This window comes from Opisthorchis viverrini (genome assembly GCF_000715545.1).
Source record: "Opisthorchis viverrini unplaced genomic scaffold opera_v5_54, whole genome shotgun sequence".
NCBI classification, from domain to species: domain Eukaryota; kingdom Metazoa; phylum Platyhelminthes; class Trematoda; order Opisthorchiida; family Opisthorchiidae; genus Opisthorchis; species Opisthorchis viverrini.
Window position 1 is genome coordinate 1411243 of NW_008751711.1, and position 27762 is coordinate 1439004.

General features: G+C 41.6%; 3 protein-coding genes across 3 annotated transcripts in view; 1 reads left to right on the forward strand and 2 right to left on the reverse strand.

Annotated features, from left to right (window-relative positions):
• The window catches only part of T265_03730 (hypothetical protein), a gene marked incomplete at both ends in the record, with an annotated part of 33694 nt that extends 12860 nt beyond the window's left edge, over positions 1 to 20834 (forward strand). Inside the window, 2 exons of the mRNA XM_009168277.1 lie at positions 8847 to 8888; positions 20760 to 20834. Coding sequence (XP_009166541.1) covers positions 8847 to 8888; positions 20760 to 20834 — 117 coding nt within the window. The remainder of the gene's footprint in view (positions 1 to 8846; positions 8889 to 20759) is intronic.
• On the reverse strand, positions 1751 to 21686 carry T265_03731 (hypothetical protein; the record flags this gene model as incomplete). Its single annotated transcript, XM_009168278.1, has 3 exons — positions 1751 to 2038; positions 9094 to 9452; positions 21464 to 21686. 3 exons carry the CDS (start codon positions 21684 to 21686, stop codon positions 1751 to 1753), a joined length of 870 nt encoding a protein of 289 aa, XP_009166542.1.
• Positions 21687 to 22453: 767 nt separating this feature from the next.
• Positions 22454 to 27762, reverse strand: part of T265_03732 (hypothetical protein) — a gene marked incomplete at both ends in the record, with an annotated part of 34194 nt that continues 28885 nt past the window's right edge. The window contains one exon of the mRNA XM_009168279.1: positions 22454 to 22547. Within this exon, the coding sequence (XP_009166543.1) occupies positions 22454 to 22547 (94 nt within the window). The remainder of the gene's footprint in view (positions 22548 to 27762) is intronic.

Here is a 27762-nt window from a genome sequence, read left to right on the forward strand (position 1 = left end):
GAAAAGGGAGGCTTTTTGGTTTCGTTGCAGCCATTTCGATAGCGCTCCTATTCGAGTTACTATTCCTTGACGGTTTTTGTTTCATTACAACTTCCCAACTTTAATAGGGAATACTAAGGTAAAAGGTTGTGGAACGAACATTCGTTTATCTCATTAAGTTTTTTTTGCCCATAAATGGTGCCACTTTCAAAGCACACCGAGATTTGTTCCGTTGTTCTTTTTTACTTAAATACAGTATACTACATCCAAATTTGCTATCCAGCCACACCGAGCTAGCAATATTTAATCGCCGTGGTTGTATCCATATGGATGATTTTGGTCCCCCTGGTTAACCAACTGTCAAGTTATGCATTGGCTTGGAACGATACATGTGAGAAATCAGCTAAGTTTTTCTCTCCACAAGGGAGGGATCAAATAGTAAAGTTGGAGCAAGAAAAAGCTCCAAATCCCACTGACTTTTCAAAGGTTACAGCTGATCGCCACTTGACCCCTGTTTCACTTGAATAAGCTACGCACGATGGAAAAACTAAATTTCAATGGGAGAAATTGATGAACATCTTTTAGCAGGGTTGCTGATTACTGCCAGATGAACCACGCTGCCTTTTTATCTAATCGGTGGTCTGGACTGTTGCATTAATAACATGATGGTGCTTTGATGTACATTTGAACTCCCCGTGATGCTTCGGTAGTTTTTACACAGTATATGACCGTTGTAAATAGATTCCTAGCAAAGAGTTGGTATTTTTGTTAGATTGATCACCATGTGATGTGAATTGCGTCGCGATTATAATATACTCTTTCTGGTTGGATCATTTGGTGTCTTCAGTTTGAAATTGCATCCTTTTCCTCGTGGTATCGCTTTCACATACAATAAGATTTTCACGAATGCATGAAAATCTCACCTATCAAACGACCTCCAGGTTTGGCGTGCCATGCATTGTGTTTTCTGCGAGATCACTGCAGAACTGTACGTGGTGTCACAGGCAAGGATTAGAAAATCTGGACTGTTAAATTAAGTTGTTTGTCCTGGTCCAAAATATCGAGATTGCGCACAGCACTCGAAATACAAATATAAAAAGTATATTTAATGTATCCCGTGCGTTTTTTTCATAGATCGTGCGAAAAGGTATAACCAACTTTTCAAATGGCTTTCTGTTATTCAACAAATTGCATTTTGACCCGGTCAAATGAATTTACCTTCGGACGTCGTTGCTTTGCGTCCGCTAGTTTCATCGAACATAGAAGCGGTTGTCACGTTACATACTTCTTCACCGCGTCTTACATCACTGCATGCTCTGCTTCTTGTGCGAATCCAAGACTGATCATGTTGAATATCCCTCTTGTTGGCCGCAGAGCTACTGCCGCGAAAATGATTGATTTTCCAGTGTGAAAATGCCGAGGGCTTTACTAGCATTATACATTTGACGAACAAAACAGTGGGAAAATTCTTCGGCCACGTTCAAATCAAACATTACGTTATCTCTCTCCAGTATTTTCATTGATTTTCTGTATTTTCTACATTTCTACATTTACACATAACTTGTCTGTCATTATTACATTTCACTCGAAAATGTATTAGGCAGATGGCACACTCAACTGTAAGTCACGTTGTTGCTTTGGCACTATTTGCTCCACGCGTCATTTTCTAATGTACGTCTGCAGAGATTTTCTTTTAAGCAAAAAGCGCGATCTCCTGGTCCCTGTAACTAGCATCAGGTTTGTCCACGGTGGGTAATCCCTAGAATCGTTTCTACCTGGTGGCTAGCAAACGTCGGCTCAAATGGCTACCATGCGAATTTGATGTGGAATATTTTTCAATGTGCTCGTGATGCCGCGAGACTAGTTTCATTTTGCGGTGGCCGCTTATGATCACTGGGTCATTTGTGTGCATCTGCCGACAGACACGGAATACGTCAGCAGTCTGACTGATCAGGCTGTCCTCAAAACAACGTTTAACACAGTGGAATCCACCATCAACTTCGTGCTTTAGAAATATGATGACATAATTGTCCTTTGAAGTCACGTCCATGCCTGACGCCTAAAATGCACGAAAAATGTAAAACAAGAATGCAAGTATTTGTAACGCAACAAATCATTTAGAAAGCATACAGTCGTTCCATCAAGAAGCCTCAAAATAGTTTGATGAATCAGTTGTTGCTTTTCGGCTTCTCTACGATAACCAGAATAATACTGCCATAAGATATTCAGTGAATTTGTGGTGGATGTTCAACCAAGTGAAATTTGCTTTGAGCAGTATTGATTGAGGTGTGTCTTCAGAATGTATCCCACAACTTCGAGTTCCTGCAATCTACTAACACTCTACACTTGATTGCTGACTTGCACGGCGTTCAGTTTCTGGATGAACTACGACCAAGTGCATTCGGATTGGGAAGTGCTGAGAAAATGTGCTATTAGACTTCGGAATATTAGTTTAAGCCCAGGGAACTTCGTACGCCACAAAAGGTTTACCTTAGATCCGAACATTTGCCACAGTAATCAAACTGTTTGGCATATTTCTCTTCTGCGATAGCTTTTCGTTTATCTGAGTTGAAACATAAGAACGCACATATGACACGAAAGGCTGGGGAAAAGACATGACCTGGTTTTATCGGCGGTGCTCATGCATGTGTGCTGATCCGCAGTCTGTGTCATCCACCTGTTTAATTGCACCGGGAATTGCACCCTCGTTAACATTGCACACTCGTTAACTATCCAAGAACGGTTTTTTATCCAAAGCAGACAGCATTCCCTAAATACGAAACATTTTATCAATTCAAAATCTTTCCGCTTCGGCGCTGCAATTCTTCTGGTTGTGGCACGGCATCTCAGTGTGTACATCTGTTTTGTTACATCTACTATGGTACAGACATATGATGTACGTTCCAGTTTTTTCGACAGTTAGTAAAAACTCGTGGTAATATTTTCGTAAACGCTGTGCACTTTTGCGGTGCATTCTAATCAGAATGTTGCATTTAAACGTTACAATAAATTGACAGAGCTAGGCGGGAGTGTTTATACTGCTATTGCTTCAAACGTAGAAAATAGAATGTGTTTACTCAAAACGTTCGTAGCACCTTTAATTTGTATATTTTATATGAGCCTAATTCTTACTTCAGTAAATCAACAAAAACCTTTGGTGGGTCAAAACAGTCAATCGAATTTCTCGGTGGAAAACCTGATATTGGTGTCCGTTCCCCGCTGCACTTGTGCTATTTTGAGATCCGCAGTGTTTCAGATCACCGTTTAAACGCCAAACATCCAAAAATGTAGTGGTCATATATGTGGTTATTGTTCCAGTTATTTCGACAGTTAGTAAAAACTCGTGGTAATATTTTCGTAAACGTTGTGCTCTTTTGCGGTGCATTCTAATCAGAATGTTGCATTTAAACGTTACAATAAATTGACAGAGCTAGGCGGGAGTGTTTATACTGCTATTGCTTCAAACGTAGAAAATAGAATGTGTTTACTCAAAACGTTCGTAGCACCTTTAATTTGTATATTTTATATGAGCCTAATTCTTAGGACTTCGCAATATCTCCAAAAATGCACCCCAAAATTTGGCGGCGTGCCGTGTTGTGCAGAGTAGCTTGAATGGAACGCAATAAATGCTGCAATGTGGACCATGTTGCTTCACAATCAGAACAAATGTCGGCTCTGCCCTTAGAAAGCAACTAGATGATTCCCAATTCATAACACCATTTTACTGCTTTGGCTGCTAAACGACTAGTCAGGTGAAATTATGGGCTACAGTTCAAACCACACCGCTGCGAGAACGTGATTGCGCATTCCTTTGAAAGGCAAGCCGAGGTCCATAAGAATCATGACATCACTATTTGTTGCACTCAACATCTGCCTGGATTGATTGTGCCTCTGAAATTACAGCGCTTCATTGTCTAGTTGCCACAACATGGTATTTGATACATTATGACAATGCGGATTGGGCATAACACAGACCATCAATACAGAGGAAAGCGGTTAGCGCAAATGTGCAGCTATCATCATCATGTGGCACGGTGTGTTTATTCCAAAAGATGATTACAACACTCAGTATGGTACAGAAGCTTCAGCGCATCTTAAACATCATTGGAGGACGTCTACAGTTTCTCAGGCCTAAGAATTTGTCGATTCTGCGCGTGCATAATTTGCGATTATTCCCCACCCGAAACATCGCGTCCGCTCAGTAAGTTAATTTAATTAATATTCGTTTGAATTATTCATCGCATTTTTTCACTCAAGTTTTATTAAACGGCTGTCAATTGGTGACGGCGCTTGATCATCTCAAAACGTACAAGAATAACACTGGAATTTTATTCTGAACGACAACCTGAAAGGATGTAAATTATTTTGACCGCCAGCTCGCAATCATTCTAGCAGCCAAATACACATTTACATACTGAGAGCGTATCGTCATCTATGGGTATTCGAAGTAACTCAGAGACTTTAGAACTGGCAACCTTTGTGCCGGTCTTTTACCACCTTGACAACAGAACATTTCACTCAGCTACTCACGTACCGTAAATAGGCTGTGTGCGCTCAGGTGTTGTCTTACATTCAGCGGTAGTTTGTATGAAATTTTCTCTGCGGGTTATGCAGTTACTTATTGTGATTTACACTTCAGCAATCAAAAATATAATCCAGTCGTGTTGACGAGTTTATCGGTATGTCGCTGCCCATGAGCATAAGGTAAGTTCTTCAAATAAGCGGACAAATCGGCAACACCAAAACGCAGTCGAAAATAAACTTTTACTAATAAAAACCTCATCACTGAATCTAACAGCGGACCGAAACAGGTCCGTCGTCCAGGGTTTTGCAGCAAGAGCCAACAACTTGCAACGGTCGAAGAGACATTCAACATTTCACAGGGCAATAATCAAACAACAACGATTAAATAGCGATCAGACAACAACATGCATAACTAGTCAAGTGTCTTTTAAACAAGATATGGAACCGTTTTGTGAGCTTTCCAAACGTCGAAGAATACCTTTTATTTTCATAAACTAATTATCGCCGAAAAATGTAACCACTGGAAAATGATTAATTGCATTTTTTGATAATTCTGGTGTAAAAGACGGCTACTAAGTAAAATTGTTATCATTTTTTATAACATCAGCACCAATGTGTATTCCGTTCAAAATAACTGAACACAAGTGCACCGAAGGAGGGCGAACATTTCCAATTCGCTCAACGGTCAACCAAATTCGGCCGGTCAGACGAATGAACCTGTTACAACCTTTCGAGTGTCATCAGAACATCCTGATTCCAGAATATCGGATGAAAATGAATTGAGACGACATCTTAACTTTATCTGGGATATATTCCACATTTAGCCATTTCAATAAAAAAACGTGGAAATAGGCATGTTATACTATGATTGGACATCCGGCCCAAAAACGTATCTGCAAATTCCCCCGCCCAATGTCTGACGGGATTGCCGAAGTACGTATTATCATGCAAATTTGTCATGTATCGTCTCTATATCTCATGTTGCACTTCAGGCAAAAGACAAAGCACCCTGATTTCATTTGTGAGCTCTGACATTTATTCGCCAAAAATATATAATACGGTATGAATATTACAAACTCTTTGAAACCAGCAAACAATTCAGATCCGCTTAGAACCCTTATTCTAGTTTTTCTTTGTTTTCCAGCTGTCTCAGGGTGGAATAACGGGTCATTGTTGACCCAAGCTCCTGGCACTGTTGTGAAATGATTGGTCAGCTTTCATGTGATGAACCTACTGACGGCGCCCTTCTAACTAGCTCAAAAAGGTTTCCTGTCATTTTGCATCAAATCAGAGCACTTGCTCACTTCTTTCATCGAAATATTTTCTGTCTTGTGATTGAGTGTACGACTGGAGGTAGTTGGAACAATCATCATAGTTGACCAGGTAAAATCAGTTTACGTTTTGGTGGAGCGCGTTTTCGATATGAGGCATGCCATTCTTCGGTGGTTTGGCCGCACACGGCAAACCAAATTTTCCATGGCCTGGCACAAACAAAGGAGTGACTTTGCTCAACTTCAACCATGTTTCCTAAGTAAACTCGGTATTTCTTTTCTATTTTGTACGCTCGCACTTTGAGGTTTTTTGATGTTGTATTACCACGAGCTCAAACTATTTTCTCAATTTTCATGCCATTACTATTAGCACGCACCAGGCACCATTGATTCCATGAGCGAAGCCTGTGGACCGCCTAAATATTGTACCTAAATTGTACCTAAATAATGTACCAAATTCCTCCGTGGCATATTGCTCATTTCGCCTGTGTGGCCTTTCGTCCATATTACCGTTATTTCTGACAGTCCCCAATCTTCGGTTACTGCTTGTTTTCCATCTAGAACGTTATTTGTATTCCAGCCGTAAAATGCTTGCAGTTTTTCAACAACCACATTCAACAAGCTGGCTCATTCAACATGAAGATACGCGAATTCCGCCACGCACAATCGTCCTCATAGTGCGTGCTTGTGACCACTCCTCAATGTATTAGAAGACCAAACTCTAAAAAGTTACGGAATCCATTTACACAAAAAGCAAACAGCGTTGCGTTTGGGAATCTAGTTTACTATTGTCACTTCTCGGGATTTGGTGGTCACCCAGAACACAAGCAGGGCACTGCAGTTTATCAGCAAGGGTGTGGATTCTTCGACGTGCGGTTTGAGACAACCTGCCGGCAAATGGGAATCTTTCGATGGTGGTTAGATTAAGCTATTGGAGAAAAATTCTTACTTTGGTGAACCCATGTCCACAGATTCTGCCCACCATACTATTAGATTGGTCGATTGGCTTGCCAGGGTGGTATGTTGGTATCTGAATGGACAGGTAGTAGCAACTGGGTCCCCTTCCAGAGAAGATCGCACTTTTTCCCATTTTTCTCTTTGAACTCATTACTCGCTGTTACGCAGAAGAGATGAAGATTCAGCTGGTGTGCCACTATCGACATTTTCAGGTTTGAACTAGGGATGCCGTAGTATTCAGTAACCAAGCAATTTATTCCATCTTTTGCTATATGATCCTCTGGGCTACGTCCGCCCTGGTTGTTACAGGCAAAAGTGTAACCAGAATAGGTATGTCTGCTTGGACGGAGCTGCAATTCAAATTGCTGAAAATGCTCTAGGGAAATAAACAAATGACATGAAATTGTTTAGTCATTAGTTATTCCGGGATGAGTTGATAATAAGGGTTTTGTCGAAAATCAGCCGTTGCATGTTTTCTCTGACGCACGTGAGGTCGATTTTAGAGCGGCTACTTATGTGAGGTTTGTGATACCTGGAGATGCCAAATGCGTTTATTTTGGACCGACTCAATGAATGTGCTGAATTATATTACTAACAAAAGATCTAAGATTAAAGCCTTTTGGTCAACAGAATATGTGACATACTACCACGTCGAACAGCGCAAACCTTGCTTGCGCTTCCTATTGTGCTATCCAGACGCATCGTTCTCAGTTGTTGTGACTTTGGATCCAAGTTCCTGTACTCCTGTAGCTTGAAAAGTACCAATGGCCTAACTGCAGTCCAGCAACTCCAGTATCGTTGCATAGGAGCGCAACCATCGGAGGTCGCCTTGGTTTCGGCTATGGCGATGGTAGTCCTGTCTTAACATTCGTCTTGGGCAAGCCTAAGGCGATGATATGTTTGGTTTGGAAAACGTTGGGAAAAACGCAGCTGGGAATTCTCTGACGCTTGAACAGCTGAAAAAGGCTGAACCATCCGCAATGCAGTTCCTCTTAGCAGGTGCTAAATAAGAAAAACGGCTGACAACATATTTGGGGGAAGTGAAAGGAATACTGAAAAAATCCCTATGATTATTTCCTGTGGAATCACAATAATGCTGACATCCACACCGAGAACCACCAACTACTAGCTGATTATCATACATCCATATTAATGACGAAACACGCAGAATACTCCTATATGCGCGAAGACAATATCACTTGATGTTCGAGATCTTTTGGCCTTCCTCACTTAGATGATACACTCATTATTTGGGAGTAACACAAGGCTGTCACCCGGTTTGGAAAACTTTGGAAAAAACGCAACCGGGAATTCTCTGACGCTTGAACAGCTGAAAAAGGCTGAACCATCCGCAATGCAGTTCCTCTTAGCAGGTGCTAAATAAGAAAAACGGCTGACAACATATTTGGGGGAAGTGAAAGGAATACTGAAAAATGCCCTATGATTATTTCTTGTGGAATCACAATAATGCTGACATCCACACCGAGAACCACCAACTACTAGCTGCTTATCATACATCCATATTAATGACGAAACACGCAGAATACTCCTATGTACGCGAAGACAATATCACTTGATGTTCGAGATCTTTTGGCCTTCCTCACTTAGATGATACACTCATTATTTGGGAGTAACACAAGGCTGTCACCCGGTTAAATAGAATTGTAAACTTCGCTTTACCTAGATAAGATGGTACGTCTGTGCAGTACCAGCAGTACACTGAATAGAGATACACGAAAGATGTGCATGCTAGAACCCGCCCTCTTAGATGACATCGGGAACCGTAACATGAACTGTGGCCTGCGTCAATTACACCATTTTAGCCCCCAATGTTTGGTAGTTTCGGCTTCAGAATGGTAGTGGCTAAAGCTAAACTGCGATGGATTCGGTGGACAGGCACCTATTTCTTCTCTGTTGAACAATTTCCACACTTGAATCTACTGTTTTCTGCGTCGATATTTGCTCACGAGTCCTCAAGAACTTGTGAACTTTAACATGTCAAGTAGATTCTCAAGAAATTTTGTCGCGCGCTTTTCGATAATTTGGGTTACAACCTGCACACAATTTCCAGGCACATTAAACCAAAAGTCCAAATTTTCAATTCTTTATTTTCAGTTTGAGTTGGTTTGCAGCAAAACTGGGACGATGATTTCAGCAGTGAGTCAAAGTAGTTTGCTGATTTCAATCAGCCATTGCTTCGGTACCACCAGGCCGACAAAACTTTGTATGTCTTGTCGGACTAACGGAATGCGTAAATCTATAGCCACACAATTGACAAGCATATGGATTCTCCAGGCAATGTACAGGCATGTGTTTATCCAGCACAGTCTTAACACAGAAGTTTCCCGCAAATGTGACATACATAACGTTCTCGTTTCAGCAGCCCTGAATACCGGGCATTTCCTTCGTTTTTACTGGCCCTCAACTTCTTCCAATGCTGCTGTATCATTTGACCTTCTTTACCTACGCGTAATCTGAAAGAAGCTGGACAAAAGTCACACTTGTACGGTTTCTGCTTCAAATGCGTATTCATGTGGCGCCCAAGCACATAAGGCAGAGTAAAACGCTTTGGGCATTGAGGGCAATGATAAAAAGTCGTAGGTAATTCAGGGTTCTTTCTTGATCCCTTGCGGTCAGTTTCCGCATAGACGGATTGGGAAGAAGCAGCTGCGGAATCAACAGATATCGCCATCTGCGCCGAAGGTTTGTCTTCGTCAGCATCTATAGAGAAACACAAACGTTTGTAGAGTCCGAACGCAGCTAAATATTTTACCGTCATTGTCGATATAATATACTTCAGTTGTTTACATCTCCATGGTCGTGTACCAATTCCAACCCCGTCCAGTTTTGTTCTTATGAGTGCTTGTCAGCAAGCAATTTAAGCTTCATGCACCTTTAAGTTGAACTAATATCGCACGTCACTACATGAATGCGCTGACAGGTACGACATTGAACCTGCTTCGCTTCGTATGCAGTTTGCTATCTGGTTTGGCACGTTGCACAAAGACTTCCTCCGGAGGGCGTTTGCTTTTTCAGAATAGGTAAAGAATTATGTGTGCCCCAAGTAGTACGCCTTAGATTAGGATGAAACATTCATCACTGGACAACGTTTTCCACGTTTTCTTCGTTCTGTTTTTGCGCTACAACTGAAACTTACATAAACTAAACAAATAGCCATATAACTTACATAAGCTAGACAAATTGCCATGTAATTATAATCTGAGCTTTACGTAACCAATAGTATCCACGAATATCCTGTCCACGCAAAGGATAACCCCGTTGGTATACTTATGCGGGTTGAAGTAGCCGAATTACTCTGCGCCCAACTTGATTTCAGGGGCATCATTCGGCAGTACGGTCTAGGTCACAGTGTGTTTACGGTGCTCCCAAATGATCTCAGCATAACGGTCAGCGTTATACTCGCCAATGAAATTACGTTACACCATTGCAAATGGTCGTGTAGCTAATTCCAACCCCGTCCAGTTTTGTTCTCATGAGTGCTGGTCAGTAAGCAATTTAAGCTTCATGCACCTGTAAGTTGAACTAATATCGCACGTCACTATATGAATGCGCTAACAGGTACGACATTGAACCTGCTTCGCTTCATCGGTATCGTCTGGTCAGTCGCCAGAAACCCTGGGTTGTTTGTTTGTGTTTATTTCTAGATATTTGTTGCTGAGACCTTAGGATTCGCAGTAATAAGCCCTGGCGAGATGTTAATTCAGCCGCAAAGCTGAAGTTGGTTCAGTGGTGTTCAACTCAACCGTTGACCGTAAAACGTTGCATTTGCCTAATTTGGAAATAATTAACTGGTTTCATGACAAAACACCACAAACCGCAAACTCTAATTCACTGTGGTTTTCCACAAAACCTCAACGTAGGCCGACGTGGCCCCAATCTGAGGGACATCCGAGAGCCATCCGAAAAGGAGTAATCCTACGTTTGTCTCGTAAATTCTTTTAGACTATCGAGTGAGTATACGGCTAGATGTTAACAAACCCTTCGAAGTAGTTCTATAATAAAGCTGGTTAATTATATTGGAATTCAGAATGGGTTAATCCCAAATAAATGGCTTCACCGATGTTTGAAAATCTACTCCTATTGGGCAGGAAGCTTTAGTAAATTAACTACAAGCCAAAGCGCAGCACGACAGCTGCAAAACATCAGAGATGTTCCTTGGCAGCAAGTAGCCAGTGTGATAAATGTGGGGATATATGGTTGACGTCCATATTTCAGCGCGCAGTTAGATCAAGAACAATTTTAAAATTCGTTGTAGCTGTTTAAAGCCACGGTGTGTATAACGATATTTTGTTTACCAAATTGTCGAACAGTCAGATCATCTCGGAGAAAGCGCCAGAAGACTTCCGAGATACCATCGACATTTTTGACCACATAACTAATAAAACTGGTTTCCTTCGTGAGAAACGTGATTTGGAAAGATAAATATGCCAAGTGCTTCTTCTACAGTGGTTTGCAACGCGCCAATTACATCTGGCAGTTGCTGGCTGAAGGCACGGCTAAGGTGGCCAGAATTTCTAGTGGCAACTTTCTGCTTAGTTGAGAACATTTGGACGCTTGCTTTCACATTGAAGGTTCATGTTATGCCTTACAATGCCATTTGCAGAATGGTCTTCTGAATGCCCTTTTCCACATTACTTACAGAGCAGGACAGGCGTATATCTGATTTGATGGCTCATCTACGAATCCTGCAGGACCGACTTCAGGTCAGTTTCCCTGTTACCAGCTAGAAATTTACTACGGTAGCCGGCTATGTCAGTAAAAGATGTATATGATGTATATGCCTTAGGCATTATCCTGGCTTCTGAGATGCATCCGTCATTAAAAAAATACGCGTCAATAATCGATAATCCGCCTGCGACTAACGGAGATTCAAGGATTGAATTTACGCTGCGACATGAACAAATCTTTCACACGAGTGGAGATATGTACATGCGGTATCAATAAAATTCGCCCTACTTCCCAAAATGTTTTTTGTCTTCTGTTTACTGGCCGGCTATCCCGCTGCATGAAACACATCCGGATCTGAGGAAATTAAAAATTGACTTCTGTTCGTTTTATTCCAATCGTACAACAGGTAAGGTTAGGAAAGTGTTGAAGTGCCATTGAGGACTCTGCAACATGTACGCACCAGCACGCATATGAGAGGAAGACTGTTTGTTTTTAAGCTGTGAGTGTGGATGTTTAAAACTATCTACATTTCGATAAGACTTTCAAAACAGTGCTCTTCAGATGCCATCGTGGAAACGTGATTGAAATCATTGAGGTACTACGAGAAACCATGTGGTCTGTATCCCATAATGCGCCGAAGGTGTTCGTGAAAATTATTTCATTCAAAAAATTTCCTTCGTTTTGCTGATAAAAGCAGAACCTGGTTTGATGCTCATTGGGGCTTACGAGGCGGTCGCTCAGAAGAATCTGCTCCATAGATGAAAACCCACAGGCTTCAGCTTTGTCTATGGTTAGGCCAATTATCGCAGCCCTAGGAATAGAAACGTTGTGAGAGAGAATGCGGGTTAACGTTCGAGATTTGGTCTCAGTTTGGTAAATGCTTCCAAGCGAGCGGTAAGCACAGGCATGCTACAAAAACCAGTAAACTGCGAATACCCAAAACACATGCCGGGCTGTATCGTTTGCTGTTCATATAGGCAGAGGAAAATGATGAATAGCTTCAGCAGCAGTCGGATAGCAAGCGCTAGAAATGTGTTCATAACGAAAAAACCTTAAGCATCTAAGATGCTCAAAACCATAACTTCTCACACTGTCTCATGTTCACATGTTCAGCCCGCATGAATCGGCAGTTTATTATAAATTTTAGTACAAAAAACTTTCACGACGAGGTTCGTTTTCATGTTGGAATCGGTTTGTAAACAGGAAAAAAACGTTTTGCACCCAGGCTTCAACAAAAGCTTCGGTCGAGACCACTGCGTCTGAGCAAACGTTATTGGAACTTCAAAGGCCAACCTTGGTGGACATTCAAACCTTGCATGATCAGCGCACTGTTGAGATGAACACCATATACAGCTGCGAAAATCAGCGTAGACACATCCACACAGGGACAAATTTCATCAACTAAACCACTTTATTGATTTCCAGTGAGTTGGCAACCAGAAGATTAAAGAGCAAGAGAGAGATCTGGTACGTTTGAAGCATCAGCTGACGTGTGCATTTCAAATCTTCCACCAGTAATGTCCTTCTTCCTAGACTAGGCGCGTGCTTAAATATGGTTTTTGAAGTGACATAATCAAAACAAAGACAACTGTATGGAAAGCAAAGCTATCATTAAACAAGTAAATGGTAGATCGACATTAACCGAAGCAATGACGTCAGAAGAAGCTGGATAAATTTGGGCTTCTTAATGCAAAACAAGCAATCAAAATTACCAGGTTTCGCACATGTGAGCTCTCTAACTTTTATTCTATTAATCTTTTCATTCTAGCCAGTTATTTCCATGTGTTGGGTGTTTCGTGGTGCTTTGCGCTCATACATTAGACCAGGCAGAATGAAGTGACCAATCTGATATACAAATGAGGCAGCAGCATCCAAAAATCTAAACGGCACAAAGGCGTTTTCTGGCATAACAGCGTTTTGCGGCTTAACCCGATACAAGGATGAAAATGTCCAAGAAGATGAACGCCAGTTATTGTGTGAAGAGAGATTATGTGCGTACAAACGTTATCCCGGTCGATTTCCGTGCCGTGCGTCCTGATTCATGTTTATTGTAACTTTCTGTCCAGAAACACCGGACACCTATATCTTCTACAATCGCCTTCCTTTGAAGTAAAAATATCCAAAAGGTGTGCCGATGTCCACTCTGCAAATCGTAATCCGCAATTTTTTTTCGTCCCACCAAACATGCTGGAAAAATGCTGACGTGCCATCACAGTTTTCTGGTTACAGGGACAGGAAATGCAAATGCCTTGTAGCATTCTCCGGACAGAACAACCAGATTGGTCGAAAGTGGTTTCGTCAAGTCGTAGGGCTTCATGCGCCATCTGCTGTGTTCTGTGCGGAATCAGAAGAGGAATAATGAGGTTGTTATTTTTTAAATGTGGAATGACAAACTGGCGTGACATGTTGATAATCATGGTTATAACCCTGCAAAAAACAGCTTTAATATAAGCTTGCCGCATATGCATGTAAACTATGAAGTTTAAGCACCGGCAATCATTATAGATTTTGAAACAACGCCAACTGCTGCATGCGAATTCCAACGAATGGAAAGTTCAAGTAGTTCGGCAACTGATTGACATTGTGTTGGCTAGGGATCTATATGTTCACTATTGAACAGCTGCCATCTGTTAAACCAGTGATGTCATATGCGGAACCTAAATAGTTATTCAAAATAGTCTTCTTCATATTAAACACGTTTACACTGTCGCGATAGTGAATGAAGCACATTACTCCATGGTAGCAACATCGTACTTCACTTGCTATACTGATGCCACCGGATCAGGTATCCCACCACACCAAAGCCTGTCATATAGAGACACAGGACAAACGCAATCTTTAATGACATATATTTTAGAAAAGGACCGTATTTTTGAGCCGTGGTTAGATTGTTCTTTCTGTGCTCCATATGTCCGCACGCTGGACACTGGCAAGCAGAACTTTGATTCATAACCGTAGACAGTGTGCTGAATGCGGTCTACACAGAGGCAAACGCGTGACAGAATGTGAACCAGGAAATGGGTGTACTAATCCACGTGGCGTCAGGTTTCTCTGTTATATCTGGATCGTCCCCAGCTGGAAAATTCAAAATGAATATAGAAAAGGCATAATCTCTCGGCGAGAAATACAAGACTGGTTTGACTAAATAATTCCTCTAATGATCTTTAGTTAGTCCCATCTTTTTCATAAATTTTTGTGCATAAATCATGAAGGAACTTCTCCATTCATTAGAAATCTAGTGTATCACTTACTTTACCCCTTTTTTTGTCGTCCGAAAGCGAGAAAACGGTGCACAGTTGTTAAACCAAAGAAATCGGCCATGTATATCAGGCTGCTTTTCAGTGTCACCATATTCAAATTCGTGAAGCAACACTGAAAATAGGCAACATATCACCTGGTAACTGCTAGAATCCTGAAAACTCACAACTCGTGATCTTGCCGGAGTTGAATAGCCATTTCGACGAGTATTTTGCTATCAGCATTCTGTAGGTTTTTTTGTTCATTTTCAAATTGCTTACACGTATGTTCAAATTCCCCTCAGACAAACTTCAAATCTGGTCATTGAGTATCGCGTTCTTATACATCGTAAACCCTATATGAGCAGCCGTGCATTGTTGAGGTTATCCCAGAAAAGTTGGGAACTTCCACGTACAACAATCCCACAACTTCCTGTTGCAATTTACAAAACTCTCGTTCCTCGCCGTCAGTCCACAAATAACCCAGAGAAGAGGTGTTGCTCGGTGTAAATGAAACGTTTAGATAGATCTCTCCAGCCAGGTACACCGGCGAAGTGGTCATGTGAAGCGAATGCGCTGAATAATGTTTGATATTATTACTTCACCGGTGAAAGCGTCATATTCCCATGACCGAATCAATGAGATATCAACAGAGCCCATGATTCTCATCGCTCAGGTAGAGTTTCAATATAAGCCTTGTGGTTTAAACTAGAAAGAAATGACGAAGTCCCTAACAATAGCAAAATCTCACATTATGGTGAATTCAAGGAACCCTTGAAAGCTTCTCTTTGGGAAAAGACTTGGGACATTCAGAATAACGGGCTTCACGCTCTTCGGTGAGACTTACTCGAACTATTATTTATGTGGTGCTTAGGAATGTGGAATTATCTTGTTGCTATACATTCTTGGAGTATATCAGAAAAACATAATTGTTCATTGTACGAATAACACAATTTAGCTGCGGGTAAACCTTCTAGTGCAATAATTGTCTATTACCTGCATGATCTTTGGGGTTCGCCTCTACATGTAATCTACCGTGTTGCATACATATGTTCAACACAAAACTGCATCACTATTAATCTCGCATTTTTCTTTAAAACAACTGGTGGAAAAGCTGGGCAATGGATTTCCTGGCAGAACTGATTGTATTGCAGAAAATTTAAAACAACCTTTCCTGATAAGATAGACGCACACGTGGCCTTTCGAATACCGGTGGTTTTTGACTAGATATAATTTGATGAAATATGATTGGATAGAATTGCATTTCCGCTTCACGAGCTAGGTTACAAAATGTCAAACGTAGGTACGCCGACGGCTGTTTAATATGAAGCGAGGGCCAAGTGGAATTTCACTGCTCATAATTGTCCAACTGGGCTGCGGAAAAAGGTGGGATTGGACGGAAAATTTCACGCACCTACCCGTAAGTTCTGTTCTATTCACTTTTCCACTGACTGTCTATTTTACAAATAATTATATATATATATATACATATATATATATAGACATGTCAAAGCGGTTAGATCGGGTCGTGGAATAATCTCCGGTATATACATAGCCCACCAGGAACGTCATTAGATTAATTTTACAGAATAAATTAGTTCCGCGGTAATTTGTACACTAACGATGAAACATTTTTGTTGAATAAGTGTCGTACTCAAACGTTATCCAGGCTTGTCCATGACCGTTAGTGTGGGTGACGTAGAAAAATAATTCTGTCAACTTGACTGACAGGTATACAGGTGACCCTTTAATTCCAAACACTAGTTTGTTTCATCATCTGCGTAAGCATTAGAGACGCGGAGGTTATACGGAAATCAAACTCGTAGTTCGTTGCTTTAGAAATTATTTCAAATGATTTTTGAGTCCTCTCTCGTGATTTGGTAAAAGCGTTTTACTAATCTGCTTGACAATGGAGGCCGACAGCGCACAGGAGAATAGGTTTAGGGTTTGCGGCTGCATACATATGATAAAAAGCTCTGTATCATCGCGCAGACAATGCAAATAACAATGATGGAAATTTCCTGCAGACGAAATTCTAAGTAATTTGCCCCAAATGAGGGATTTTTAGCCGGCACTGGGGCAAAATTTCGCAGAAACTGTGTTTTCAAACCGATGCCAGGCACATCTTGACTTGATCTTTCCTGATACAATCCTGCATGCACTGTGAGAGTTACCCGAAAATACTGTTGGGTTCATTCATCGAAACTTTTGTTCAACAATTCGGCAATACTCTTCAGGTCGCTACAAAAAAGCCGAAATTTTTTCACCTATATTTGCTTTACCTGACTTTATTATTTGGTCAAAGATTCCGACTGACCATTAATCGCATGTTTTAATTCGTGCAGGAAATCTGGGTGTGCATTCCGTCTGCTGGAACTATTCTTGCTTGTGTGCACAAACAAGTACATGCGCAAAACTAATTTCAAAAAATTATGAAAACTAACAGGGCCCTTTAACGAAAAATCTGAGTTATAAATGGCTTTCTCAATAGTCATTGCATCTGGCTGGTGAACGAAAAATCTGAGTTATAAATGGCTTTCTCAATAGTCATTGCATCTGGCTGGTGATGTGAGACAATGTTTCTCACGAATACTGTTTTCCGACATTCGGCAAATGCATTTTGTTGTTGCGATACGCATCCCTTCCTTTTTCGTCTCCTTGCTATTCCACATAACGCCATTATCCAGAGTAGATCGAGATAACCCGTCGTCCACACACTAAGTATCGGTTCCCATTTTTCTGAGCAGCGAACTGGACAGTCAAACCATGGGTTGTCAAAATGAAATGTTTTGTGGATTCCTCTTACCCCTACGGCCATTGTAGGGTACATCTAGCAATTATCCTTATTGTACTTATCAGGTTTACGCATTTCGCATCCAAATTATGTGAACAGCCTTGTGTTCACAGCGTGTCCAGCTGCATCTGCCAACGATTGTAATTTATTGGTTGTTAATCAAGTGACTGTCGGTTCGTTGGCTGAGTTTGACAATTGAATGGCAAACATTCTGGATGGCCAGATTTTGCTTTTACCTCCGCACATGGTTCAGCCACTGAGACACATGTACATGTGGAATCAAGCCAGAGAACGGATATTCCAAACATTCGATACCATTGTATGGAATGCCCAAATGTCTCCCGGTTTCCATGCAGGCTTAAGGAAGACCTTCAAACGCATTCACGAGTGTGACCATTCGTATGTATTTTCCATCCCTATGGATTCAAAACTTCAAAAAGTCAAAAGAATCACACGTGAGGACATCGCTAGGAGTGGTTGGTGGTCAGTGAACGTGCTGGCATCTCAGCGTATGAAGCACTCCCGAATAGAAAATTTCATTCATGTCACATTTGCGGAAAACCATAGACTTCTCGTTCTAAGCTGAATAAACATGTTCCCGTCCACACGGCTTTAATATGCCGTATATCGTGTGCATTTCACATTCAGAATTCCTGTATTTTAACACTTCATCCAAAGCACTGTCGGCGAGGTGCCATCAGGAACCCCGGATACAAATTACCCACTGACTGATCTTCTGCAGCAATCACCTGTCCATCTACGCAGCACAACTGATCAGTCGAGAAATATAACAAAAAAACAACCCATCCTCGTTTTACCCTACGTAATGACCCAAAGTCAAACAATGGTAGTGTGCCGTGAAATGAGACGAAATATCTGGTTGACGTTACCCGGGGTAATTGTTCTTTGAAATAGGTGTGACATACGCCTTAACGTTTATAATGGTAATTGGCGTCCTGGGATTTTTTAAAGTAATGTCCACCTGAACTGTAGTAAGAATATAATTTAAGCGTTTTCCCTGAATCTGTGAACATCCACATGTAGGTAACAACAACGAATTTTGATTGATTGCTTACCTTGCAATTACTAACATAAAACCGGTGTTGAGTAAACTTGAGATTTTCTTACCTAAAACAACAACAAAACTGAAATCGGGCTGGACTAACTCCGATAAATGGCTCTAGGTGTCCTTCCAGGAATGAGTATAACATACCACACCACATTCAAATTCAAAGCCATAATATCCTAGAAATATCATTAGCAAGTGCGGGAAAAACGAAGCAATGCTTCAAGATGTTCACGGCGGTCTGCGAAAATAAGCCTATGGATTGGATTTGCTTGAAGTACGCTTGATACTTTGTTGACTGACGCGGGTAAAATCCCGTTAGTTTCAAGACCGGAAATTACATCCATCGAACGCAAGATGGAAAAACAAACTTCACAAACGATTTAGATTTTTCAGTGAGGTGGAACGTTCGCTACGATACTCCGAATAGAATCGGTTTGACGGAACGCTAAGTATTCATTATCACAATATTGACTTTTTATTCTTGAATGTACCGTTGAATAACAAAGTAAAAACAATAGTTTGCGCTTAGTATACGGAAATGTCAACTAACGGAATATATCATGAGTGTACACGAGTCACAAAAGTTTGAACGTTTTTTTATTTAATGAGGTAGAAGTTCACGTTGACAGGTTTTTCATCCCAATCACTTTGTCGAATTCCACAGAGTCCACAATACCGATGTCGCTGTCCGATCAAAATGACAGAAGCATTTCAACTGAGACTTTAACCTCTCCTACTTGGCTGCCTTTGAGAGTATCACAAACTCAAACTCACTTTGAGTGGCGTGGAAAGTAGGCTTAAGTGCACAAACCAACCAGTAGATTTCTTCGGTTCCTCGCAAAAAACAAGGTATTTTGAATGAAATGAGCTTCACAAAAATGCTTCATATAACCTCTCCACTTGGCTGCTTTTGAGAGTATCACAAACTCAAACTCACTTTGAGTGGCGTGGAAAGTAGGCTTAAGTGCACAAACCAACCAGTAGATTTCTTCGGTTCCTCGCAAAAAACAAGGTATTTTGAATGAAATGAGCTTCACAAAAATGCTTCATATTCTAGATAAATCGGAACCAGAATGACAATCATTCGATAAAACCAACCGGCTTTCCAATTCAACAAAGCAAGTTTCGGAGAATACAGCTGTTGAGGCTTTCTACTGCCAGAGCTTGCCAGCAGAAAGCTCATTTGGATTCCTCACGCTACACGCTTATTCTATTCGGTCTTGCGTTTTTCATAATACAAGCAAACCCGCCTTACCGGCATCACTGAAGACAGTGTACGTCTCGTATCTTGATCGGGCTTGTCTCTCAGTCCTTCTAATTAGTGGACTTTAGGAACAGCATAGCGCTAACGGGAAGGTACTTTGAAAGCAGGTTTTGGATCACGCGAGGGAACACGTAGATGAGTTACAGTCATCAAATCATGAGGTCAGGATTCTTAGGTCTGGGAACACCGTCAATGGAAATAATTCTAACAGATTCAGACGCTCTGAGAGGGAACTAGTTTTATTATGACCCCAAGTAGAATATCTAGATAAATCGGATGTCACACTGCTTTCCGGTTATATTAGTGAAAACTCATTCAAATGTGTAATTGTCTTCTAGTTTTTTAAATAAAGCCCAAAACCTTAAACAGGCGAGTTGCAGTTGCTTGAAAGGGCTTTTAACCGATAGACGCACGCTGCGTCGTAGAGAGAACACGGTTGGTTAACAGAGAACCCCAGTGAACGTAAGATGATGGGGGCCGCTTCTGGTCGTTCGGATCACGAAGGAATGGGACCTGCATTGCCAGGAAGTTTGCATGTATGCATAGAGACGGGAACAACACAGGCACACGAAGGTTGCCGAGCTGGGTTACCTATACATAACACTATGTTTGGCGCTCATTAGAATGATGAGAAATGTGGTGGTCTCCGCAACAATTAGAGCCTGTTAAAAGCTATGCTTCTGTGGTGTATCTAGGCAGTTCGGAACTGTTCTCTCTTTCTTCGGTTGGTACCCATTAAATTATTGTTAATCGTTAAACAGACCAAAATATCTAGAAATGATGAGCGCGCTTTTAAATTTGAGTTGTACATAGAACGCCAATTATTTTACGACGGATGATGGTTCGGGGGTTTAGCCATATCATTTCTGAATTCATCTTAGGTCAATCCGAGACTTTGGCAAATTAAAGTTTACGAAATCATATAGGAAGTTTTTCGAATATCGCATTTCTTGTTTGACATTTACATTAATTTTAGCCGGTGGGCTACATTATGGAACTAGATAATCCCGCGATGCGAATCAGAGCGTTGTTCGTAGTCATCACGTGGTGAACCAACACCGACATTTTACAACATACAGCCTGGACGACCGTTCCATTACGTGCGATTCACTCACAGTTATCTTGTCCACTTTGAAATGCTATCTGTGTAGCCTTTTGTAGTAGTCACCCTGTCTGATTTTTCGGTCAGTTCTCAAACTGCATAGTTGTACGTTTACATTCTACTCTGAAAAATTTAAAAAAATGCTCTCCCATATGCCAATCAAGCATCGCTTTCTTACAAATCGTACATTTTTCAGAGATATATAAGAGCATCGGTGTATTCTGGAAATGATCCCCAAAACACCTTTGTATTTCAGCCATCAGCAATCGCACAGCTCTCTTGTGCAATTCACAAAACACCCGTACATCACCGCCAGTCTACAAGTAACTCAGTTACACAGACTGGGGGAATCCCCTAACTGTTCTCGGGCGAGGAAGATCATGTTGGCTTCTGACTGTTGATTGATGGCGATTTTTCCGTATCGCCAGAATGCTTTTGACCTTACGTCCTCCTTCCGCTCCGTCTGCGAAACAAAGTTCATAAACAAATTGGAGGCTTTGCAAAGTTGCCTAATCCAGTAAGCCGATAGTGCGCACGATTTCCCGGTATTGCTAATAAGAAAGGCAAGCGAAAGATACCGGATTTGCGCAGATTATTGGCGTCTGAATGATCTGACCGTAAATCGGTCGGTTGCTGAGCATTCAGTTGCGGAGATTTTCGATTTCCTCCAGCATTCTCGATATTTCTCTGTGTTTGACTTGCAAACAGGATACTGGCAGGTATCATGAAGGCGAAATCCGGGGAGGAATCGACGTTCGCATTTGGAGACCCGCAATATAAATTTAGGAGGATGACGTTCATTTTATATGCGGCGACATTCACACGCCAGCGCTCGCTTCTTCCGAAGAAATTGCTGTGTACGGAGAAGATATCTTTGTATACATAATTGCGGAACCATATAACACAAGTCACCTTAAAGCCGCATTTAAGCTTATTTGGGAGGCTGGCCTGCAGATAAATGAATCAACGACACAGGTTTCCCGGACTTCGTAACAGTGCTGTGGCATGAGGTTTGGCACGTAACGGGAAGGCCACTAACAGAGAAATGTACAGAAATTAGGGCTGTGATGCTCCGAATTCAAAGCGGTGTGTATGGTGTCTTCTTGGACGAGCAGCATACAAAAGCCAGTACGTCAACGATTTCAATACCATTGCTGCTCCATTATACGACTTTTTCGGGTAAAATCTGAAATTTCAACAAATCAGGGAAGGAGAGTTGTTCGTTGTTGCAACGAATGCTAGTGATTTTGGTATAGGCGCAGTTCTTAAGCATAGGAATGGAGTTTTGGAATATGCCATTCACGTCCTGGCTAACGCCGAACAGAAGTAGTCAAGCAACAGGAAGGAATGTTCAGCAATCAACTAAGCCCTGAGAAGGTGGAAGACATATCTGCCTAGACAAATATCTCTGGTCGAAACCAATCACAACCCAGGGTCACAATAGATCCTAGCAGAAAGCTCGCGCCCTGGGCACTTCGGCTGTAGGAACACGACCCCCGACCCAGCACATGCCAGGGAAGAAAGAGCTGAGGATGTGGACCCCAGGATCGCAACTGTAGACAATAGTCTCATCGTATAACTGCATCCGGGAAGGTTGGTGCACCTCGAACGTCAGGATCCTGTGTTCGAAATTTTGCAGCCGCCTTTTTGGGTGGAAGGAGCCTTGAGAAGGTGGAGCGAGGCAAATAACTTGACACCTTCCAGAGTCACTTTGATCGCCTGGGTCCGCATAAAGCTGGCAATGTTTCCCAAAAGGCGTTCCATTAGGGTGATTTTTACCATGATGCCTCGCGTCCTGAGACGGAAGCTTATCGCTGACCGCCACGATATGGCACACACAGAGTGCATCAAGACGTACGACTTTCTTCGAAAAAGGACCTACAGTCGCGGACTGAGAAGTGAGGTTATGGATCATCTATAGTGTGGTGCTAACTGATGAAAGGGGACACGACAAGAGCAAAAATCTCATAGAACTTATTCTTGTCTCAGAAATTGGCAAGTTGACCTGATGATCTCCTTTCCGGTGACGACCAGCCGAGATCAATGCAAAGCGATAATGACAGAACGCCTGTTGCGTTGAGCCGAGGCGGCAGCCGCACCAAATCAACGGCCGACGACGATCAACCGAATGCTGGTGCATCATATTGTGGCCACAAATGGGGTGCCAAAAACGATCACAGCCGATCAAAGGCGTTGCCCCCAGTGTGGAATGTTTACGAATTGCTTGCAGAATCTAGCCATCAGCCGACTGAGAATGGTACCACACCACCCGCAAGCAAATGGGTTGACACAAATTAATAACCGAACGAGCAAGGAGTGGCTGGCGGCCGAATAAGTGACTAAAAAATGAAGTCGTCAATGATTTTGCAACTCAACGCGTTTCGACGCATCCAACCAGGGGCAAGTCTTCGTTTAATCCGATGCACGTTCGACGGCTGCTTTTTAAGGTTGATGAGGAAATATGGTTGTAACCGGCAAAACGCTTTTCTCCGGAGAAGCTAGTGGGAGAATGGATGAAAGCTCAAAAAACAGCACCGCAGTTCAGCAAAGAACTATGGAGAAAACGGCAAGTAGAAAACACGACCGCTTGCAACGGGCGGAGCCGACCCATTGATGTAGCTGCGCGTGAGCTACGAAACAACATACAGGTGATATGAACAAAAGTAATGAGAACCATGTGCTTCACAGGTTTCAATGAGGCTGGCTTCTGGGGTTTCTTGTCCAAGAGATTCCAGCGCTAAAAATGTGCTAACAAAAGTATGCTTTAAAAATCTTTACTTAATGATGTTAGTTAGGAGTCGGGCTTAAAAATCCTGTAGGTCGATTTGACAATAAAGGCAAGTCAAGTGTAGGTAAAACGCAGTATTTAGTTGCTTAAATCTCCGTTGTATACATTTTGAACCGTTAAGTGAACACACCCGTGCGTACATTAGCAGAAACCTTCCCTCAAACGTAGAAATGCTAAATGTTGGCACAGCAGATGATGCGACGAAAAGCTAAATTGGAACCGTGTATGTAGAACCGGTTCAAACTTTTTTTCTTACAGTCAGTACACATAAGTAATTCTTAAATAGACATCCTGTTCGGATTCTTGGAACCAGACGCATTTATTTTCTTCCATTGGGGCGTGCATGAGGATGGCATAGTTGCACGATATAACGCTTATCTTAAACTAGACAACAAAAACACAAGAAATCTACAGTCTACTTCCGTATTACGAGAAACAGACAAGGACTTTTCTGCATGAACTTCTAGACAGAAAGCGTGACGAAGCTATCTCCCACATAATCTCAGGAGAACAAATCAGTCTGTAATCTGATCGTGCTAAGCATAGCGTAATTACAAATGTAAGTGAGAAAAAATAAGAACACGGCTGTTCAGTCTCCGCGATTGTAAACCCAACGGGAATGAGTGCTACTGAACTGTCGGTCTGAACTTTTGCAAAAAAAACACTTGCCAAAGGGCGACCAGCATTTCTGAATAAGAAAATAGGTTGCTTACTGCTTTCGTGCTCAACAATTTTGCCGCGCCAAATTTTTCGCAGTAAACCCAAGGCGTAATCGGTCGTTGATCAGCGCTCCGCAAATGACTTCTGAGTTATTGTTAACAAATTAATGAGTCATACCCGGTCGCAGTAGGACTTACACGTTTTACTTAATTAGAGGTCACCAGCAAGTCATTCCCATGGGTTCATTCCACTGATTACCTCATGTGTTGCGCCGTTGTAGCACCTAATAATTTGGTTGGTTTTCCGGTTGGCTGAGATTGAAGCGCTTTCTCGTATTGACTGAAACCATCTCAAGCTGCCATCCAGAGAAGCACAATAATAAGGATAATTAACCGAACGAAACACCACAACTGTTTTATACAAACTTAAACAAAATCATATGAGAAAACATGACTAAAAGGTTGTTCTTGAGTTGTAGATGACTTGATTCACCGGTCCCGGGTTTTAAACAGAATGGCAAATAAAGACAAATTAGGGTCCATGAACCCAAACAGCGGCCGAAATCTTAGACTTCACACCGCCTACGTACATGCTACCATTGACAATACATTTGTCGTCAAAAATTAACACACTCTTACGAGGACACATCGGCGGAGAAACCGATGAACTGGATTAATTTATTAATCGTCCGTAAACATCGTGAAACTTGTGAAGTGCCTGTAGTGCTGCGGGCCACCATATTTTAGGAAAAAAGTTCCAGAAAAAGCAAACAATATTTGAAGTTATCCAAACCCTTTCTTCAGAATGCACCAAGTAACCTTGTTTCCTAATTCAAACAAAAAGTGCTCATGTTGCGAGTGCAAATCAAGTAGATAATTTTCGGCTTGACAGAAACAACACAAATTGACTGACGCCTGAACAAAATTATAAAAATTGATGCATGGAACTTTAGACATGATATTCCACCCTGCATGTTGGGGACATAGGCGCGTGATGAATTGCGGTGCCCAGATGCGTCCAACCAGTTTTTTTAGTTAGAACGTGTCGAAAACCGATTAGTACCAAACTGCCCCAGTTATCACTGCCATCGGCTACCCGTGGGTAAGCTTTCTAAATGCGATCTGTTTCGGATCAGTAGACTAACGATGGCCTTTGTGATATTATGTATTCTGCATTCCACATTCGCACTCAAAAGTTGACAATATCACTGCCATCGGCTATCGTGAGTAAGCTTTCTAAATGCGATCTGTTTCCGATCAGTAGACTAGCGATGCATTTGTGTTATTTTGTATTCGTCATTCCACATTCGCACTCAAAAGTTGACAACACCCACTGATCACGCTTGTCACGACACTAAGGCAATGAAGAAGCATCAGTAAGTCATTATGTATCTTCCACAAGGGTCGAATTAATATGCGGCTTCAAGATATTTAATAACGATTATGTGGCTCTAAACCTTGACTCCTTGAAATGAAGTGATTTCTAAGAACGGTTGAATATGCACGGCGCGAATAAGTAGTAAAAGCATGTGGCGCAAAGAATCGTCTTTTTTTCTGCGTTGGGGAATGAAGAAAAGTAACGGACAAGGGTGTCTAATGGAAGTTCACAGCTATTCATTGGGTAATGTTTGATGACTTTAATTACAATAATGGTTAAAAAATTCCGACCAGATATCCTCCGTATTCCTTCGTATTCCCGCAGCCGGTGGGTTTGGATGGTTAAAAATTAGCAACCTCAGCTCATTTAAAGTCAGACTTTCCACACAGACTATCATAGCACTGGACTGTTAGAGTCACGTGGCACGACGGCGAGACATGAGCACCTGAAAGCACAACTAAATTTCTCTTTTTCCATCAGGGACTGGCTGTCTTCTGACAAGCAGCACAAGGTGTGAAACTTACCCAGATATTGGCTATTCCTCGTACTAGCGAACAACGAAAGGGTCGTGGATCAATTGAGCTTGGCGCGCGAGACTTCAATTTCCATCGGTGTCACAAAATCCTTTCTCGTACACAATTGCCAACACGTTGACGTGATTTCAGTGCTACTGATAAATACATTGATAAACATCAAAACTACGTGCGTAGTGGAAAAGTGTCGGAAAATAAGCACCATTTCGAGTGAAATGTAATACACAAAATCAGTTGGTTTGTTTTGAATACAAGTGGCACAAAATTGGCAACATAGAAGCCCGTTTTCCAATACATATTTCTCACAGTTGCATTAACTCAGCCCAAGGGTATGCGGCGTTTACGGTTTAGTATGTCACTAATCAACTGGGTGGTACAACACCCTAGTTTTGCTCTTGTCTGTAAAATTACATGTCTGTACAGTCAAAAACCAAATTTGTTAGAATTATGCAACCTAAAAAGTCAAAATAGAACCGGAAGTGTTGATTTTTACTTGTGACGTCAATTCATGTGTAATTTACCTATTTCTTTTTTTGGGTTGATAGACAGCTACTTGTCAGGCAACCTGGAGGACTTCCACCCATTGGGAGGGCTTGTGATAGAAACGTACTAAGTTAAAACAAGCTAAAACTATTGGTGGATATTGATGATGATTTTAATAGGTGGAGGCAGTGAATTACATAGTACCATAACAAATATATTAAAGGAGAGACGATTTGGCGTTCGTCTTACTTTTCCACAGATTTTCGAATGGATTCAATTCATTAGGATGAATAATTTCCGACGGATTAGCAGGGCATGCGGGCGCCTCGTTTCACCGGAGAAAGACTATACCAAAACGCGCATAGTGGGTTTAACTGGAATAGCCCCGCGAGGGTGACGCCACCACTTGTCCACTGACACGGAATATCGACCCCGCTATTCGAAGACGATCGCCCACTAGCTAGGCTGTTGGCTGTTTATTAGCAACTATATTCTATCCGTTGGGTGTTACATTGAGAATGAAGGTACTTTAAAGGATTCTGATTCTAGAAATCACCGTAATTATTTGTCCCTTAAATAAGGTCAATTATATAAATGGAACACTTTATGTAGATACATATTACTAGACACACATCAACCAAAAGCTCAAAAATGCCTGCAATCGAGTTTAACGTCTAGAAAATCTGCTCAAATCACCGCCAGTGGAAGACGAACTTCGTGCAAAAATTCTTCGAAAGAAATCTGCTGAAATCTGATCAACAGATAATCTTGAGTTTTTATTTACGTGAATAAGACTGGACTGCTGATATGATGGGCGTAAAATAAAATGCTGTTGAATGGCGTGCGAAGAAAGGGGGAGTTTTCCCAATGTTCCAATGTTGCGGTTTTTAAGCTCTCCACTGTGGTGTTTTGTACCTTTATTTTACTTCCATTATAACACTACGTATTTCATCAATTGCGTAATCGTTTTTTGTTTGAATACGAAAAACTACAAAATCGCGCACTTGTACAATTTCACAGAATACAAGCGTGGTCA